Source organism: Epargyreus clarus, unplaced genomic scaffold (assembly GCF_041222505.1).
Source record: "Epargyreus clarus isolate Ecla_fem2 unplaced genomic scaffold, WU_Ecla_fem_2.2 ptg000017l, whole genome shotgun sequence".
NCBI classification, from domain to species: Eukaryota; Metazoa; Arthropoda; class Insecta; order Lepidoptera; family Hesperiidae; genus Epargyreus; species Epargyreus clarus.
Window position 1 is genome coordinate 903,091 of NW_027332225.1, and position 21,014 is coordinate 924,104.

Genomic DNA, 21,014 nt, shown 5'->3' on the forward strand with positions numbered 1-21,014 from the left:
AAGTTATACTTAGAAACGAGAGACCGCATTAAATTATGTAGTATGTAAAAAGTAAATGTGGAGAGAAAAGCTGCTTTAAAGAATCTTATTTTTAGTCATATTTCTGGTGTTCCAACTCTCTTATTTAAAAGTTTATATACACTGTCCTAGCTATTGTAAGACATAATAAAACAGCGGAATTGGAAAGTCTAATTGTTGATAAATAGACAAACCGCTTTCTAATCTCTGTGTTATGGGTACTATGAACACGCAAAAAGAAAACTACCTTACTTTAAGACCCAGATCCAGTTATCCAAATTTATCATTTTGATGTTTAGTCAGGAATCAAACCCTAAACAAGCATGGCAAATCGGTACAACGTTCTGCCACGTAATTCATCAAATGTATTGCATCAAAGGCACTAAAAACCTAAATTGAAATAAAAATTGACTCATTTGTAAACTGTCCCACAAATTGACGTTCCGTGAACATAATAATTTAAGAATCAAGTTACAGCAGTAACAGTGCCATTCGCAAATATAATAAAAAGTAACAGCCCAGCAAACTTTGTTATCGTGGAATAAATAAATTGTCGACGGCAGCGCCACCAGAAAGGACCCGATAAAAACGTAACGGCATATTTTATCTAATGATCTGGAATTTGGGCCGAATTGTGTTTTATTTGCGGCCAATGTTTGGGCCAAGTTCACTAATGTTTTAAATCTCCCCGTATATTATGATCATGCTGAATTCATCTTTCTTACCAAAGTAGTAATTATTCGGAATTTCCATCTGGGTTCTGGTTCTAGGTTTAAATCTGAGGGAACTTTAATTTTGAGAAGTCATTCACATAATATAATACTTACTTCACATAAAGATATCGTGAAGAAGGATGTACATTATACGTCTAAGACTTTTACACAAGAAAGTAGAATAATTTCTTAATTTATTGACAACTTTATTTGAAAAAAGTTATAGTATATATATAAGTAGATGCTCATGTTCTCAACCACTATAGATTCAATTGTTGCTTTATTATGTGGTTATTTATTGCCAATTTAAAGTAATATTAAAAAATCCTCTGGGTTAATTCTGAAAAGGCACCGTATAAATGTCACAAACAAAGAAATCAAAGCACATAATATGTTCGAAAATTTGAACCAACATACAATTACTACTAGCCAATCCATCGTAATTTTTTCGTTCATGCCCAGATTTGGCATTACCTCGCAAAATGTGAGAGGATAAAAATGTCATTACGTTGTTACGAACATATTCGTGGAGCACTTGACCCTAGCTCGTTGATGCATTAACCTTTTGTTATTTACGGTACACAAATATTATAAGTCACTTGTCGTATGTGGGTTTGCCAATACCAATACCAATGTGTAGCGACTATATTGGTCGCTATTTGTTTTATTGCACGTATATTTGTGAAAACGCTAAGTGCACAAATGAAAGATTACTTTGGTTTTTGGAGTGACACTAGTTGTCCTTCTGTAATATATTACTATCACGAATAGTTAAACCTTACTGTTGAAAATATTTAATCTTTATCGAAAAAAATGTTAAATCCTAATTGATTATATGGATAGTAAGTGTTTCGTATTTGGGAGTACCTACTGTTAACTTTTTACACAAATATGCGATATTTTACGTAAATGCAGGGTTCTCAGTAATTAATGTGTAACCCATTAGAGCATTAAATATTAGTATTACTAAGACTAGTACTACTAGACGACGCACATTTTGTAGTCAGATACTATTTCAGGCTTTGAAAAAATATTTGTTTTAATTATTTGACCACAGATGTCTACATGGCGAATAATACCATTTACCTAAGGTTACACAAGTTAAAATAATTTTAATTGCCATAACTTACCATAACGAGCTTCCTCCCCCTCGGGTGCCTGTGCCGTGAGGGTGGATAGCTCCTTCTCCAAGTCGACCTGGTGCTCGCCAGAGTCCCATGATAGCAGCCCTGGAACAAAAGAGAATTGGTTAGACAAAATTGATATTTCTATATGCTTAGAGAATAATATAAATTATTATAATGTAAATAAAACGATATACGTAGATGTATTCCTGTATTATTTTGCAATTTAATTTAAAATTTAATTTCACTTGAAATATATTTTAAATCGGAATCGGAATTTTAAATCGGATCGGTCATTGAGGTGAACTGTCGTTTTTCAAAAGCCTATAAAATTGACCGTAGTTGTAGTGAATAAAAATAGCGAAATGGAATCATCTTATAATGTCAAAAATGTAATTAATATTCGTAAATAAACTTTACATCCATATTTAGATTCCGACAAATCGTTTCGATTAAAAGGAAACTCTTTATGACTTTGGAAGTATAATCGACTCTTCTGTTTGTTCTCGTTCTCGCCTCAGTCATCTTGCTTTAAGTTTGTGTACAAAAACTTTATTATTAACAGCTTAAGTCTTGGTGGCAACTGAGTGTCAGTTTCAAAACAACCTAATTTAGCATTGTGGAGAAAACGCACGTATTTTTTGTAATGCATAACGAGAATTTTTAGGCTGAAATCGGAAAGGGTGTCAGTCTTTTTAAAGTTGGTTATTTATAGATATCTATAGATATTTATGTGATCATTTAACATCAACATCAGATAGGCTGCATATTAGTTGGCATTCGTAGAACGGAACAAAAAATATAAAAAAACAAAATACCTATATAATTACCTATATAAAAATGAAATAAAAAATATTTACTTATCTATGTTAAATTAAAAACCATTTACGCTACAAACTCCAAGCAGAACTTCGTTATACTATAGAACTGTCTCCAACACAAAGTGAAACGTCAAAGTTCTAAGCGCTAGGTTCCAACAATACCCCATATTGCTTCCCGTTTCCGTACGAACTTCGCCCATACAGCGTGGGATATGTTTTACGATAGTTACGAACAACTTCCACCTATAAATCGGTATTTGCAGGACTTCGTGAAGATTCGAACGGCAAAGTGAGTACGTCGTAAATTAAACGTTGAACTTTGGAAAGATTCGGCTATAATCGGTTATCATCGGGTTTATATTTATTAAGAGTTGTTACAACATTTTTAATTATATGTGTCATTGTTATTTGTTATGTAAGTTGAGTTTACAGCGAGCGCAATACTATAAGTATATTGAAGTGAGGGGATTGTTATGGAGTAAATGTACACCTGACTAATTTAACGCTAAAATGTCATTCGGGGATTATGATAAATGGCGCTCTACAAAGCAGAAATCAGCTGGTTGTCTTTTTCTTCATCTCCAGTAGTTGCCCGAATACTGTACTTATTAGTATTAATTTGTACGTTAGGATGATTTTTGTATTAGTTATATTTAAATCTCCTTCTTTATTTCAAAATCTTAAAGTGAAATTCAAATTTAAGAAATTACAACTGTTCGTTTACTGAACAAATCGGTTATACATACACTCAAATGCAAATTTTGACTTATATTTCAAAAGCAAATATTCAGTGCATAAGGCTCTCATGTTTCTTCAATTTGGAATGAAATTATCGGTCTTCTGTTAAACAGAGCTTGAATATCTTTATCAATGATTTCTGCATTTCCATTTGATGTTCATTGAAGTAGAAGATCAAAGGAAATGAGACCGTTTCATTAATTAGTATCTGCTCAAAGGATCTTTATATATGAAAATACATATACGTAAATAGATATTACTATTAAGGAAATCTGGTACTATTAGAAATATTTTCAGTAGACATGTATAATAATTTAGCTTTTTACAATAAAGTGGCGATAACAACCCAACATAGCAACTCTTAATAATTACACCAAAATAATGTTAAACGTGCACGTCGTTTAAATTATAAAATGGAATACCAAAACGAAGAGGAAAAAATAAGTGGTGGTGTCTAATAATGTCTGTCTCTTAAAACATATGAGAATGGCAATTCTTGGAATAACAAATCCACTTAAAATAGAGAACAGCATTTAATACAGAGAGTATTCTCATATCGTATATTTGCAACGTGTGTATCATTTGACACCATTGTCGCTTGCGTCCATTCAGAACGAAGTTAGTTTGTCCGTACGTCCGCGGGCGCAAGTTTTAATTAATGCCACCGCCCTATTATACTGCGATTGTGCTCCGACTATTGTTTGCTTACATAACTGTTTGTTATTAAGAGACTTCGGAATAAAAACGGCGAGAGAAATAGGGTCGTATTTCAAGGAAATAATCTGTAAATCCGATCTTTATACTCATTTCGGGGTAATGACCGAAATTCTTTGAAATTAAACCCCGTTGATGGTATTTTTCTTAAGTAATCAACAGTTATTTATTTAGAAAAGGATCTTTTATATATTCAATGAAAATGTTTTTTTATTCCAATGTTTCACATAATTCGTTACAACCTCCTAAAAATATTTTTAGGAACCCGTGTTTGAAGATAGTTGTAAAACTAATAAAATAAATAGAAATTTTGTAAGTTGAAGTATAGTAAGAAATATAAAGTAATGCCGCAAAATAACACACTAGACGGATGATCCCATCTTTTTGGAGCCATGAAGAAACAACAAAGACGCAACATAACCAAGTTATAAGCCAAGAAAACAAATATAAACAATATATTTAGATACACCTGGATTCCATTTGATTCCAAAACTCACAGAGTATCAGAAATCAATATAAGAGATCGCTAATAAAGGAAAATACTGCAACAATTGTTAATATCGAAGGTCAACTTCATTCAAATTTACATGCTGTTGCGTATTTTTGACGTGCCTTTAATATTTGATCAGCTGTGACCACCGCACTCGTGACAAACACAGTGACGAAGCCGGTGTCGTGGTGTGGTTAATAAGAGACAAAATTAAAATGTAACTTATTAAAAGTGACAGTGTTTAATAATAACAAAGTTTCTGGAATAATGGATTTGTTAAAGACACCGCTGACGAATCAGGTAATGTTGTTATTTCTTTATTTGTGGAGATATTAGTTTTAAAGATGGTAGAACTTATGGTTTATGGTTATAAAGTAACAATAAAGAATTGCTCTGAATTTAATAATAATATTGATATGCTTAAAATAATATATTCAATTGTTTTTTCTAGAGATCATCTTGTTGATTGCGGTGTGGATGATCTAAGTAGGACTTCTTTATTTTGAAATAAATTATCTTCTTCACTTTTTTAGCAAAATATGTGTCTAATCTCTTATTAAGTGAATCATATAGTATACTGATCATCATTAATATAGCCCACATCTATATTCCTTCTGTCAGGGGTAATTAGTAAACTATGTTCATTTTTTATTTCCAGCTGTTCGTGGTTTCTGGTATCTACAGTGCAATTGTTAGTTGCGGTCTTGGTTTGGGGTATCCTGAAGTATCATACAATTCAAACGATTTATCATGGAAAGAGCCAAATATACGATACGCCGGTAAGTTTATATCTAAGTCTTAATAAATATAAAAAATATGCCCCTTATTTTGATTTTAATTATCCTAAAGTTTTTCATCATTACATTATTTGGACTTTCAAAGGCTGAAATCTAATTAAAAATGTAGAAAATAACTTTCGAGAAATTCTTCAATATTTTTATATTAACTAACTTCAGAAAGTAATTATAAATTGCCTAACTTTCGGAATACAAATTACGAAAAGAAAGCTCAAACGTTAATGAATGGTGTAAAAGGAGAAAATTAATTAATGCATAGCTACAAATGTACCATGGCAGAATTAGCGGATAAAAAATGTTGAGACAATTTCATGGGCCTTTGAAAAATGTTTCTTTATTTGAGCAACGGAATTCTACGAGCACTTAATGAGCAAGGACTAATCGAAATTAATTTTCCTTTCAGAGACGGTCGGCGAAATATCATTCGTTTTGTCTGTCTTTCTCATCCCCTATTTCTCCGACAAAAGAGGAAGGAAGATGGCCAACGTAATAGCAACCTTGTCTCTTCTACTCAGCTGGATAATCAGAATTTTTTCTCTTAATTTCTTAAGTCACATAATAATTAATGTTTTGTTCAATATTGGCTTGGGCGGCACCGTAGCCATAAGCAGTGTCATAATAAGCGAATATTGTAGCCCTAAATATAGAAGTGCATTTTTACTTCTCGAAACCGCGGCCATATCGTTTGGAATATTATTAAGTCACACTTGTAATATATTCTCAGAAACAACTCTTATTTCTACTTTCGGGATGTTATTTTCTGGCACAAATCTGGTCATGGTGAATTACTGGCCCGAAAGCCCGTATTGGTTAATAAGCCAAGACCATTTCTTGAGTTGTATGGAAGCCTTTTGCCATTTACACGGAACAGACGAAGAGGCTTCGAAGGAATTAAAACTTATGTTGGAAACGCAAAAGATTAAATTGCAGCTGGAAGCACTGAAGCCTGTAAGAAGATTAAAAATCAGAGAGAGGATTAAAAGTTATATGAGATCGTTACTGAAGGCTGAATTTCTAAGACCTTTATCGATAGCAATTTTGCTTTTTACTTTTATCGGGTTCGGGGGTGAAAACGTGGCAGCAAATTATGCTATCCGTGACATTTTTAATTTGAACAAAAAGTACATTGGAACTATTGTTTTGGACGTATTAAGTTTGATTTGTTCGTTAACTGCTTGTGTTTTAATACAAATTGTTAAACGAAAAACGTTATTCATGTTCACAGGGTCATGTTCAGTTATGTTTCTAGCTCTTATATCTTTGTTTTTATCACTAAAATCATTTAACTTAATTTCGCAAGATTATATTTGGTTGTACTTAACATGGGTGACAGGGTTTAGCATGTTTATGTCTTTGGGAACTACAGCGCTACCTTTTTCGATTCTTGGCGAAATATTCCCTATGTCGTATAAAGGTATTGGAAATTCAGTAACATGTGCTTACTTCTGGGCATTCGGTAATAGTTTGTTTAAACTAGTACCATGGCTAGCTGCATCTATAGGCATGTATGGTGTCTTCATATTGTCAATAACTTTTATGACAGCAATATTGTTAATAGTTAACAATATATTACCTGAGACTAGTATACTTAGTTTGGTCGAAATTGAGAAGTTATTCAAAGTAGAGGGCGGAGATATTAGTGAAAATGTCGTTGGAGTAGCAGAACCAGAAGAAAACACACGATTTGATGGACTAAAATTGTTAATCGAGTAATTAAAGGAGTCAATAAAAGTTTTTCTTTGTAATTTATTTCGTCACATTTACAATTCTTTAACTACTATATTAATTATTGTTCGTGTGATAAAAAATATATGTTAACAGTTAATGTCTTCGACAGAACCTCTGATGTCTTGCTCGACACTAGAGAATTATTATAGAACCAAAAAACCGCTTGTTTAAAAATACACCCAATATCACTCCCACAATTAAGAGAAATCCAACGACATCGCAAATACTAAAATCCGTCAAACCGTTTTGGTTGTAGGAAAGAAAACATTATCTTCCGCAGTCGGATAAAGTTCGTAAAATGCAACTCTTTTAACAGAACTACCATCTTAACTTCGACAGAGCGTTGAACACTCGACATAAATAAGCGAAGCAGCATTTAAGCCCTCATTTTCTTTTCTTAAGTCATGTTTGTACGCACAAGTCGTCACATTTAGCGAGCATTGTCTTATGGATGTCGAGTAAGCTAAGACAAAGGGATTCAGAACAACCGCAATTCTCTACTCGACGTGTCACCTGTCGACCTATTTCAGGCTTAATCCTAACATGACTCGACATCTATATATTATTCAGAGCCTTCGAAGGTTGAAGGTATGCCGCCGAATTCGGTGCCAGCCTTGTAATTACAGTATTGATTTTCCCAGCTAATGAAGTTGGTTCGGCCCCATTTTTTATTCAATATTTGGTTACACGGTCGTACAGATAAATGATCCAATTTTATTCACGTAGTCGTAAGCATAATTTATCGAATATTCTGGATAAAATCGTAGTACCTATGTACTGACCGATTTACACTACCAAATATTACAATAACACATTTTAACTAAGATACTTTACAATGAACAAAATTTCTTCAAAGTAATCAATTGAAGATAACCAACACAATACAACTTAATTAATAAAGCATCATAAAAGATTTTGTCTGTAACATTCCTATCTATAAGTCACTACCGTCTCCTTGGGTGGAAATGACTATGGAGTGAATCATTACATTTGTAAATAACTCAGTTTAGAACAGGCATCTCTATTAGATGCCGCTCAAAACCTGAGGGCCACAGGTGCGCCGCCACTCCTGAGAACTAAGCTGGAACGCCTCGGAAAAGTATATCTCCTCGGAAAGTATGTTGAAGGGTGTTACCACACCCTGCAACCCAGAACACAGCATCGTTTAACACTGCTTTTATGAGGCTAAAATAGGTGTGGCAGTGTTGCCGCCGGAGTCGAACCACAAAGGGTTCTACCACCTTCAAAACATGATTCTACCAACTATCAAAGAGAGAATTAAAAAATACAACCTAAAATATAAACATGACAGCACAATTAGGGTAATGCAGTGCCAGAATAGTAATTAAATCACGGATTTATGACAAATGTCGGCTCATTTCGAAATTAATTAATTTTGTGTGCTGACGGCGTTCCACCGGATTATAGTAAGCCTGTTAGAGCTGACCTAGGTAGAGCGGATTTGATTCAGATATTTATACGCTACACAAATCAAATGACTATAGAATAGCTAGTAGGATTTGCTTTGTGATCTAGGTTAGCGACTATTTGCCCTCGTATGACGAACAGTAAAATACTTTTAGAAATTACATTGAAATGTGACTTAGGCTTGAATTTTGAGCTATTGTGAATTCAAGGAAAAGATAAGTGACTGTTTAAATTCTGATTTAAGTATGTGTCAATGTTTGATTTATTGAGCGCAAAAATAGGTGGGTCTAAATCTATAAGGAAGGTTAAATTTTAATGCACAAATTGAATTAGCACATGTATATACAGTCCACATGTTGATAAATGATCATAATGTACATTTATCATTAACTTTAAATTAGATTTCAAATAGAAAATATTGCCGAAGATCGTCCACAAACGCGATGCTAAGTTAAAAGATTTCATATAAGTAATCAAAGTAAGAGCTCATTCATTTATTAACACCCATTGTTAATAATCGATCTATCTTATGTTCTCTACCAAAGATCAAAATTTGACAACCTCTAGTTCGTAGAAATCGTAACATTCGATCACAGACAAACCATTAGATAGATTGGTTATTAAAAACAGGCATAAACCCAATTCCTACAATCCATCCTTAATATTAATGCTTTGTATTTGCCCAACTTACTATTATTAATTCATTTATGTGTTCTTTTCGTACTAAAAGTCGGGCGAGTGCAAAAAAGTCCCAAACCATTACCTGATTTCCCAGTAGCTACAATTTGCATAACGGCTCATATAATTGGCGAAAATAACTATAATTTTACACGAAACTTTGTGCACGGCGAGTTATCGCGTGTTGCGAGGCATTTGATAAAAACACCGAATTCTAGGACGTGGTTCAAGTTACAAGCGACTTGCGGGTTGGATATTAGTCTATCTTGTAAATGCGAAATAGTTTAGTGCATGGAAAAATTATTAGAAAAAAAAATATGCCTATAAATAGGTATAAGTGTAAGGTTTATGGAGGTAAAAGTACTTTATTAATTAAATTTGGCTTGTCCAAGATTAATTTATTAAAATTAATTTTGTCAAAAATTACAGAACGCATAATTTGTCAGATTGGAAATAGAGTTATCTATTACTTTGTGTATCTTTAGCCTGTTTTAGGAGATCGCTAATCACCGATTGATCACAAATTTAGCAATAATATGATAATTTGTGTCATTATATTTTTATTTTCGTTTGCCGTGGGCATTGGCCCGCTTCCGCCTTTAACTTGGGTTGTATCCCCCATCAGCATAAACCATTTTTTGGTACTTAGAAATGCATGTTCATTATAATGAATTTATGAATTCAGTTGACAATTTACTTACTCAAAATAATAAAGTTAATTAAGAACTGATCAGTTTACTCAAATCCTGATTTTGGACAATTATGATACGGAAATAAAAAGTTCAACACACCTATTAACACACTATACCTAAAAAATTTGAATGTGTATTACCAAAGTTTGCTTCACTGAGACTCGAACTTGGATTTGACTTATAGCCACTAGCCTTACTACCCGTAAATGAAAATAATATAATATTACAAAATTATATTGAAATAATCTTAGCAATAACTAAAATTTACTAATTCCACTTCATTACCCACGTTACATATATTATTATGTGTTTTGGAAAATCGTTCCAATTACCTTTATACGATTTAATGGAGTGTGTCGAAGCTGAGCCAGCCAGCTAGCCAAGCATGCGAGACAATTAAATCCTCATCAGTTACATAAATATGTTCTTTGATTATGGCCAATGTTTGACGGCACTTCCATGCAACATCTATCTATAGTTTGGTGTAATTGTTGATATTTGTCCAACTATTCGCGTTACTTCTATGAAAATGTCATTTAACTTAAACTTAATCTACTTCATATATTTGTGGATATTCGCCCAACATTTGGCGTTGCTTCCATGCAACAAGTCTTCTATGTAGAACTCTATATGCTTAGTGGATTTTTTGAAGTTGGTTATCACATAAGGTAAAATTCAGTATAGTTAGTTAAATGTTACTTTCTTTACTTAACCCAAGTTACGATTAGCCCCCTCTTTTTGAATCCAATGAAAAATAGAACAGGGATTTTAATTAGGTTATATCAAACGTATTGCTATCAGTGATGACTAAGTTTGAACGCCTGGTATTACTATACTAGTCTACTTTAATACTAACACGTAAAACCTAGTATTCTAATAAAATAAGCTATCCACAAATCATAAGAGCAACACTAAATTTATTATTCGTCTCCCAATATCCCAAAGCAATAATTCTTGATATAAAATCAAGAGGCTCTGTTTATGAAAGGCCGAGACAAACGAGCGCTGCGTAATGCGGCTATATTTGCGCATAAACTTGCCAAATCGTGACAAAAGAGCCAATTCGAAACAATGGAACATGTGGTCACGCGATTTGTGTGAACCCTAACATTTTCCTAAAAGAACTTATACGGGTGGTGGAGATATCTTTTGTTTTATTACCTTAGATAAATTAGAAAGTTATATTATTTTTAATTTATTTATTAAGTTTAGCTTTAAGTAAATAAGATGCCGCTTTTTTTGGCTCGACTTGGCGGAGGCACTGCCGTGCGTCCAGATATTGTCGTTGGTAGCAATACTTATATTTACGTAGGATTTATTTTCTAACATAATGTTTAAGTTGATTAGGTTTATCAAGGTTTAAGTTTATACCAATTATATTATATCCCTAATAAATAATGGAAGATTTAAGGGTTTTACTTTTGTAAGAGATTTGCTCAGTAAATGTAAGTTTTTTTCTTAAAAGGTGATAGACATAGATTTTTTATAAAACAAATTGCAATAATATCCATGATTTTCTTATTTTAATTTTAACAAAAAAATCTCAGAGGTATGTGAAGTCTACCAATACGCACTTGGCCAGCGCGGTGGATTATGGCCTAATCCTTCTCATTCTGAGAGGAGACACGTGCCCAGCAGTGGGACAATAATGGGTTGATGATGATGATGATGATGATGATGATGAATTGTAGGTTATAAGATTATTTTGAAAGTGAATGGAATTCAATTTTTAAAGCATAAATCATAATTTTAATTGTTATTTAATTTGCCTCCAGACAAATAGCAGTATAATTGAATTCGCAACAATATCAGTAGGTACAATTGAACAACATGAACTGTATAATTAAAACAAATTCTCGACTTCGTATCTTTACTAACAGAAAACACAAGTAAATTGAATCAAAACAATCATAAATGTTTGATTCCTCCGAATTTCCTTAAAGCGTGTCATAGGGTGGGTGATCTATTGTCAACTTGAGCCATAGGCGCGGTAACCCGGTTAGCCCAAAGCGTAGTCTACGACCCCATTAGTCTGGATCTAGACTGTTTTTTCTGTGTCGCCACTTACGGGATTAAGTGAATTGGTAGGCTCGGTGCGTAATCGATTTAAAAAGTTTAGTTATGTCGGGTGTGGTTGGGAGTTGGATGGGTGAGCACTAGTGGTTAAACACGGACCTTTCGGTATGACATATTAAACTGACGGTGACATTTTTATAACCAACTTACTAAAGGAAAAAATATGTTTTAATGCTTATATACGCCAACGAGCTTTTGCCCGCGGCTTCGCTCGCGTTACGAAGTAATATTTTCATCCCCTATTTTGTCCCCTTGGGGGTAGAATAGATCAAAATCCTTTCTTAGCGGGTGCCTACGTCATAACATCTACCTGCATTCATAACATCTACCTGCATGCCAAATTTCAGCCCGATCCGTCCAGTGGTTTGAGCTGTGGGTTGATAGATCACTATGTCAGTCAGTCACCTTGGAGCTATATATATTTAGAAATATACGCGTATTTTGGCGTATATAAGCATTATGTCCACCAGATGGTAAATGCCACTGTCGCTCATGTAAAACTGTAATCAACTCCAGATAAGTTTGGATTCTTACCAGAGTTTGGATAAACATACGTTGCTGTACCTTAGGACTAAGTTAGAACGCATCATAAGTGTGTCTCTACCACACCCTTTAGTCCGGAACAAAGCAGCACTAACACTACTGTTTTAAGAAGAAATAGGTGTAGCGATGGTTCGGAGTCGCACCAAACGGCTTCTACCACCTTCAAAATAAAAGAAATCATCTTTTTTATTTACCTCCCGAATCAGAAAAGTTTATACTTTTAAAAACATAAAAGAAATTTTATTTTCGTTAATAATCTCACTTAGCAACAAGACTCGTTAGCACCCCATTTAACGAGAGTGTGAAATAAAAACGTCCGTTCTATATTCTTGTGTCAGGGGACGTCAACCTTTGTTTAGTTAACCAGGTCAGGGGTTGAAAACTCCCAACGTGGGATTATATTGACGCGAATGGATAAATTAAAACCCCGCCTTTAATATGCTTCAATAAAGAATTGGGTTGTTATGTTTCCGAATTCTGTTTGTATCCGATATTGGTTTAAATGGTATTGTGGGGAAGTTTTCTTTTGGAATTGTAACGTTGTTCTATTTAAGTATATGAATAAAATTATGTGTAAATGTTAATTGAAATAGTTACATTACAGTAACAATTTATTCCTAAACTATTCGTAGCTAGCAGTAGTAATAGTAGCGTACTTGCGTCTACGCTAGCGGTCATACGTTTTATCTGACCCTCGGGAACTTTACCCTTTTCAGAATAAAAGGTATCCTATGTCCTTTTCAGAACCTCTGACATTGTATATACAAAATTTCATGACAATGGGATATTTATTTAAGGCATGAATGTGTATTATGTAGCAATGTAGCAAAGCTCACATTCCAATTTATAATGTCAATTAGGATTAAAGATTAAACAAATCATTATTAAAAACATTTAAACTATAAACACGATGTTTGATTGTATGATATGGATAATTTATTTATTTAATTAATTAATTCAGATTATATTAATTTATTTACATTGCAAATCTACTTCTAATTTTGATTTGATACTTTAAGTATAACACTTCAATATAATGACCTAAATAAAAGAACAAACAATTATTAGACTTTAACGAGAGACATTTTCGTTTTTCAATGTATACCGAGGCATAATTAAAAGGTTTCAACCACCAAATTGGATCTTTCTCGGTAATATTAAATTCCAAGTTTAGTAACGTGTTCGACTGCTATATGGTAAACTATAAGCGATATTGCGAGGTGTAGGTTTCCTGTACCCTTACCAGGAGTTTTTACGTTTCGACAAATATGACTGTTTTGGTATTTGCCCATACAAATTCCAATCAGCGCCCCTAGCGGATTGTGTCAGAACTAGGAAATCGTATGGGGCAATACGTAAACAAATACCAAAACAGTCATATTTGTCAAAACGTAAAATCTCCTGGTAAAGGTACTGTTGAATGGTCTGATGTTGAAAGGTATGATTGTTTATTGTAACTAAAGGAAATCTCTACTTCTAAAGTTTGTAACGTGAAGACTTCAAACGCGTTGTATGAATTTTCAGTTGCGTCACATACTAAAATTGGTGTCCTTGTCATTTTGCTATAAGACAGAAATGGATTTTGATAGAAAAATGTATGAATTAATTTCATTTCGATACTCTAATTGTATTATACAGGTACTACGAGGTTCGATTTTTCATTTAGACAAAGATTGTTTAGAAATAATGATTTAATTTGACATTGAAAGCATTTGACTTGTTTGTACAATAATACATACCTACAGGTAAAAATATATTAATATTATTCGTATTCTCAACATTCATTCATTAAATATTCCTAATTATTTCCTAATATCACGAACCTTCCTAATATACCAAAGCATTTTGTAAAACTGTAGCGATGTATTCACTTCTCGCTTACCGCCCACAGTCAAGCAAGTACTCAAATGAGTATCTCTGAGTACTTTCATTAAGAATTCCACTTTGTTATTAGACTCTTATTTGTACTGGCTGTAATAAACTGCGTTAAGGACAAGTTACAAGTATAAATGTAGTTTATCTGAAAACTTTGTTGTAATTAATTTTAATTTTGTCTGAGTAACTTAGTGTTGTATATTACCTTTTTGACTTGGTATTTCATTCTTAAGGGCGATAGAATCCTTTGTAATTCGATTGCGATGAGCCTTATTTCTAGGTTATCACAGCAATGTGTGGCGCTGTGGTGTTCTAGTTTGAGTTATTTTTTTTTATAATATAGGAGTACCAGACGAGCATGCAGTCCACCTGATGGTAAGTGGTTCCTGCCGCCCATGGACATCTGTAATCGACTCCAGATAGGATTAGATATTCGTACCAGAGGTCGACCACAGATGCGCCGCTACCTCTGAGGGCTTAGCCAAACCGCCTCGGAAAAGTACGTCTTCCATACCACCCCCTTCAAACCAGAACACAGCAGCACTTAACATTGCTGTTATTAGGTAGAAATAAGTATGGCGATGATGCCGCCCTAGTCGAACAAAGGGTTCTACAACCTTTGACATGAGCAAGTCTTTCAAACTATAACATAATAATGCTAACAATGGTGTTATAAAACAGAAATATATTTATACTTTCATTTTCTGATACAGAGAACGCAATTCAAGTCTACCACTACAAGTTCGAATAGATTTATAGTATTTCGTATTAATTCAATTGCTTAATTAGGGTGACGTGTTCACTATGAATCAATTGGCTAAAACATTAAATTTTGTAGCAAAAAACATCATGCATGAAGTATGCAGTTTGCTTGTAACGAGCGGCAGCACGGTATCTGCCATGTAAAACCGGTGGTGCGTTAAATAGAAAATTAATCATTAATGAATTAATTAACGATTAAAGATATCATCATTAGTTTGCAATGAAATGAGATATATTTATTTTGTATAGGTTTGAGGAGGCATTTATAAGGCATATATGCTTATCTTTCAATGCTCACTTGGCCGGAACGGGGAACTGAAGCCTAGTCATTCCCTTTTGAGAGAAGACCCGTTTCCAGCAGTGGGACAGTAACGGGTTGACGACTACCTTGATCGGAACATGACCTCAGCTGACGAAAGGTGTTTGCCTTTTTCCACAATAATTATATTTTAATTATCATAATTGTAGTAGTATAATAAAAGTCGAATAAATAGTAATTGTCTAGTGGATTGAAATTTGGCCTTTTCACCAGTGGTATTCCCAAGTACCCACTTCTGTTTTTTCGAAATTGATAAAAAAGTTTAATTGGCTCATACAGCAAGTGTTGCTTTTTTTATTGATGGTAGATCAACGCACGTGGTAGACCGTGGAGGTACCACACCTGTACTGATAGAACTAAGAGATAGTTCTCAGAATTTGTAAGACATCTCTTCATGTAGAGCGTATTTTCAATGCAGTTGGTCACATATGTCCATAGTGGCGGTAGTGACTACTACGTCGGCTGTACTTCACGACCACTTCAAACTTAAAGTAAAACAAAAAGTTATTTCTAAACACAAAGGTTGTACGAAGGGCAAGGGATTTTAGTAAAAGGTCAGAGGTAACGCTACAATAAAGCTAATTACGCTCTCAATCCCAAGGCCCTCCCTAATTTGAATCTCAAGATCCTTCAGCTTATGTCTCGAAAGACTAAAGTAACGACTGCTTACTAAAACAGTTGACTTGGACTAATTTCCTGTGTTTGTTTAGACGACAACCTCTTCAGTGTAATGATAACTTCTGGAGCTAAGAGCTACGTATAATTTAATAATAAATGAAATTTCAAGTAAATTCATTTCAATTTAATTTTTTCAGGACAAAGTTTGTATTCCATATAACGTTTGCAAGTTAAATTTGCAAGTGTACATATTATGAATCACGCTTGATATAAAGAATGAAATGAAGATGAAATACTGTATCCATGTTGTGTGGATGGTATGTACACTTACACACACACCCAGGCCCGAAACTAAAAAATTCTCGGCGTAGAAAATCTATAGGTCGAATTTAGAAATGTGTGACCAATGCCGTTATAGTGACAGTCGAAATCATAACACTTTGGAAAATATTCGAAATCATTCAGAGAGGATATACTGTCAGAATCTTGCTAAAAGACAGTTTTATATTTAAATATAATTTTAATATAAAACTGATATTTATTTGAATATTAAAATAATCAAAGAGGTTTCCAAAGATATTGCACCAGTATTATGTCATATCCTAAACGTATGTCTGGAAAAAGGCGTCTTTCCCACCAAATTAAAACAAGGTGTTATAAAACCTTTATTTAAAAAAGGAGATTCAACAAACATTAATAATTATAGACCAATAGCAATACTGCCGGCGTTTTCAAAAATTTTCGAAAAACATATATATAATTGTATTTACTCCTTCTTAGAGACAAACTCAATTCTTAACCCTCAACAATACGGATTTCGAAAAAAGAAAAATATTAATATGGCCGTCTATAACTTATTATCACAAATAATATATAATAAAGATATGAAAAAACCATCAACAGCTCTATTTATGGACATAACGAAGGCTTTTGATCACGTAGAGCACACTATTCTTTTAAATAAATTGTACAAATATGGTGTAAGAGGACCATCCCAAAAGCTTTTAAAATCATACCTTACAGAAAGGAACCAATACACTCAATTGTCAACCTTATGTTTAGAAACAAAATGTCTTAAATATTATGAATCTGAATGCAAAACTATATCCCACGGTGTGCCACAAGGTAGTATACTTGGGCCATTACTGTTCCTAATTTTAAACATAAATTACTCAGGAACTAAAATTGACGACGCAGATGTAATAAAGTTTTTAGGACTTCATATTGACAAAGCAATAAAATGGAAAAATCATATTGATATAGTGTGTAGAAAGCTTAGTAAATATTCATATATGTTACGTAAATTAAGAAATCTTGTCCACCAAACTGTTGTATTAACAGCCTACCATAGTTTTGTGACTTCAACACTAAGATATGGCCTTATTTTCTGGGGCAACTCCATGTACCGTGACTTCGCCTTTAAATCACAGAAAAGATGCATGAGGGCCATGTGGGATTTAAAGCCGAGAGATTCGTGCAGGCCTTATTTTATCAAACATAAAATACTCACATTGCCATCACTCTACATTCTTGAATGCGCCATTTTCATACGAATGAACAGCGAAAAATTTCGATTTATTCCAAGAGCACGCCACAAAGATAAGTTGTGCGCAATCCCAGCAAAAAGTCGTTGGTTTCAAAAAAGTTTCTTTGGAATAGCGCCCACGGTGTATAATAAAATTCCAAAAAATATACGCAATATTGAAGAATTTATCAGTTTTAAAAGAAATTTAAAAACATATTTAATTGACAAATGTTTTTATAGTCTAGTCGAGTTTCTCAACAACAGTGACGAATAGTTACATATTATGATTATTTATGATTTGCTGAGTGGTCTGAAATGTTTTGGTCTTAACCTTGAATTAGAAATACAATAATAATCTACTATTGTCCACGGATGCTCCTTTGACATTTTCTATTGTGATACCACTGACATTATTCATTATTCATTTTTATCTTAATGTGACATTTTATTGTTATTGACATTTTATCTTATTAACGTTTTAATAATAATTTCCAATATTAGTATCTACAATTTAATAATTTGAACTCATAAAATGCGACTTAAAATTATATTTGTACGCCATTTATGGCAGAATGAGCGAAAATTCTTGACTGTAACACCAATGTATGCACCTTATTCTACAAATAAAGACTTTTGTATTTGTATTTGTATTTATAATTCTGTACGTTTTGTACCTACCCAAATTTTTAAATAGTGTACAGTTTTATATACTGTAACTACATTATTAATAGCCTCATTATTGTTAATTAGTTTGTCAGTTCTCGTAGCTTCATCAATTAATGAATTATCAATGCCCCAAGCATCCAATAAAACTTTGACGGATTGAAGAATAATTCACAATTCAATTTTAAACATGAATGAAAATTTTGAATTCGAATGGCGCGGAGCTTAAACCCTTTTTGGGATCCATTCAACAAACAATTCAGAGCTTTCGGGGGTAAGTAAACATTTAATTAAGCTTTCCACACCAGAAAATTCCCAAGAGAAATATAATGTGGGTAATTTTTAATGCTAACGAAGTTTTAATATGCTTTCGGTTGAAATGTTTTAGTGAGGCCGAATTGTTTTAGTATTTCACTAGTTTTTGCCCGCGGCTTCGCCTGCGTTAATAAATATAACATACATAAAACTGAAAATTCGTACCTTCTACTTTGCTAAAGATCATCACTTGATCAAGTGCATAGTTTACGATTCAATCCTTACTAATATCGATAAAAATAATCGATGTTTTGGGTCCAAAAGATCGATTCTCCGATTAATCGATCTTAGATCGCCATCCCTAGTTCCCGTGGGATTTCCGGGATAAAAACTATCCTATGTCCTTTCTCGGGTCTCAGACTATCTTTGTACAAAATTTCATTAAAATCGGTTCCGTGGTTTAGGCGTGAAGAAGAGACAACCAGACAGACAGACAGAGTTACTTTCGGATTTATTATTAGTAAGGATTAGACGAATAATTTTAAGCAACCGTTCTTTGGAGTATAGAAGTAGACACGTATGCTGTTCGCATTATGGTTTAGTCCGCGCCAGACTCCTAGTTCGCTCTGAAGTTGTTGTGAGCAGGTGTAGTCATACAATTTACTATGGCGACGCGATTCATTTCTATATTCAGAGCGGACGAACAGTTTTATGCGGATTATAAGTGGCTACTCTATCTCCGATATCCCAAGGATAACTGTAGTCAACCCCAGGTAAGGCTAGAAGCTCAATGACATTATTGCACCTAAAGTCAGCCTAAGGTGCAATAATATCTTTGAGGATTAAGTTGTAATACCTCGGATAAGTATGTCTCCCTTCAAACCAAAACATCGCTCAACATTAATTTTATTAGGCAGAAATAGGCGGATTCAATTTACAAAGTATTCTACCTTCAAAAACCACAGTGAAGAGACAAGCGATAACCAATACCATAATATAACGATAATGTATTTTACTGTCGTGACTATGGGTTCTTATTTATTAGAACGACCCGACACCGGCACGGCAACGGCATGGACGCGTGTAAAAGTACTCTTATTTTACAGTACGTAAATCTTTAATACCATATACGAGGTATCACATGGGATTAATATAAAATGAAAAGCAATAGTCTCTCCCCCATTCGCCATTTTTAATATCAGCTGGCAGAGCTCATGTTCCTTTTTTAAAATTAAAACACGTCGGTGTGCGCTTTGCATAATACATTCAGGCGCTACAGGTAATAAAGTTGCACAGATTAAACTAGAAACCTTTGTATGAGAAACAACAGAAATATTAATTCGTATAGATCTTTGATAATGTTGTTTGTTTTGTGTTATATTTTGTACTTGTAATGTATTCTAAAAATAATATATTTAGACAAAAAACAACAGTAATGGGATCGTAGAGCACAAGCGCAATTAATATGTGGTATCCGAACAATTATCTGTACCATAGATAAAATAGGCACAACAGTTCTTCGATTAACATGTCGATCGAAGCTACAGATAATGAAAATGCGTAGATAAATTTTGTAGATGGAAAAACCTGATTTTGCCTGAGTCGACCACCATTTGACCTACAAGTAATAGTAATGTAAAAGTAGCAACAGCCTTCAGCGATCACCCATATGTGATCGCTTTCTGATAATCATATCTGGAATTGATTATATTTATATTTGTTCAAATCATGGAAGGCAAAAACTTGCCATCAAGTGGACCGCTCGTTATTTTATCTTTAAAAAAGAAAACCAAATACTCCGCATTTACCATAAGAAAGATTCGTTTGTCAGCAAAATTGTCGTTTGATCACAAAAATGGAAGCTCCACTCTAAGAAAATACCTGTACATTATAGAAGAAAACCTCGAGGCTCGATTCCTTACCGTTAGTAATGATTGCAGAAATGGTTTTTCCGGAAATGTTGGTGGGAATTTTCTTGGAAATGTTACTGGGAATTTTCCCGGAACTCAAGATACGGCGCCGGGAGAAACTATCCCAATAAAGATATCGCAACGATGAATAAAAGAAAAGCTGGAATTGTAGATCTTCCAGAAGCGAGTTCGCCATAAACTTGTTTAGGCAGTTTCAGGGAAATGTTTATTATCGCAGTTTTGTTACGTGTAGGAATGTAACTTATTAATAAGAAATAGTTAAGGTATGGTCCATATGACATGTAACAGAATATTTTTGTTAGGAACGAAGGTAGAAGAATTGAAAATGTAATTGTAATATCGTCATCAGGACGTTTAATTGTGTTCATGTACCTATGTCTACTTGATTTTTTTTAACACTGATGTAGCAAACGTTCATATAATGTCTGTTTGTTTATTCTTTTCATCATACCAATACGCACTTGGCCAGCGCGATGGACTATGACCTTCTCATTATGAGAGGAGAC

At 33.7% G+C, this 21,014-nt stretch overlaps 2 protein-coding genes across 2 annotated transcripts in view; one reads left to right on the forward strand and one right to left on the reverse strand.

Moving 5' to 3' along the window:
• LOC140749199 (uncharacterized) overlaps positions 1 to 21,014 on the reverse strand; it is a 203,870-nt gene that overhangs the window by 87,710 nt on the left and 95,146 nt on the right. The window contains exon 2 of the mRNA XM_073082247.1: positions 1,862 to 1,960. Within this exon, the coding sequence (XP_072938348.1) occupies positions 1,862 to 1,960 (99 nt within the window). The remainder of the gene's footprint in view (positions 1 to 1,861; positions 1,961 to 21,014) is intronic.
• LOC140749054 (facilitated trehalose transporter Tret1-like) lies at positions 4,763 to 7,160 on the forward strand. Its single transcript, XM_073082072.1, has 3 exons — positions 4,763 to 4,918; positions 5,277 to 5,397; positions 5,819 to 7,160. The coding sequence occupies exons 1-3, from the start codon at positions 4,886 to 4,888 to the stop codon at positions 7,126 to 7,128; spliced, it is 1,464 nt and encodes a 487-aa protein (XP_072938173.1). The 5' UTR covers positions 4,763 to 4,885; the 3' UTR covers positions 7,129 to 7,160.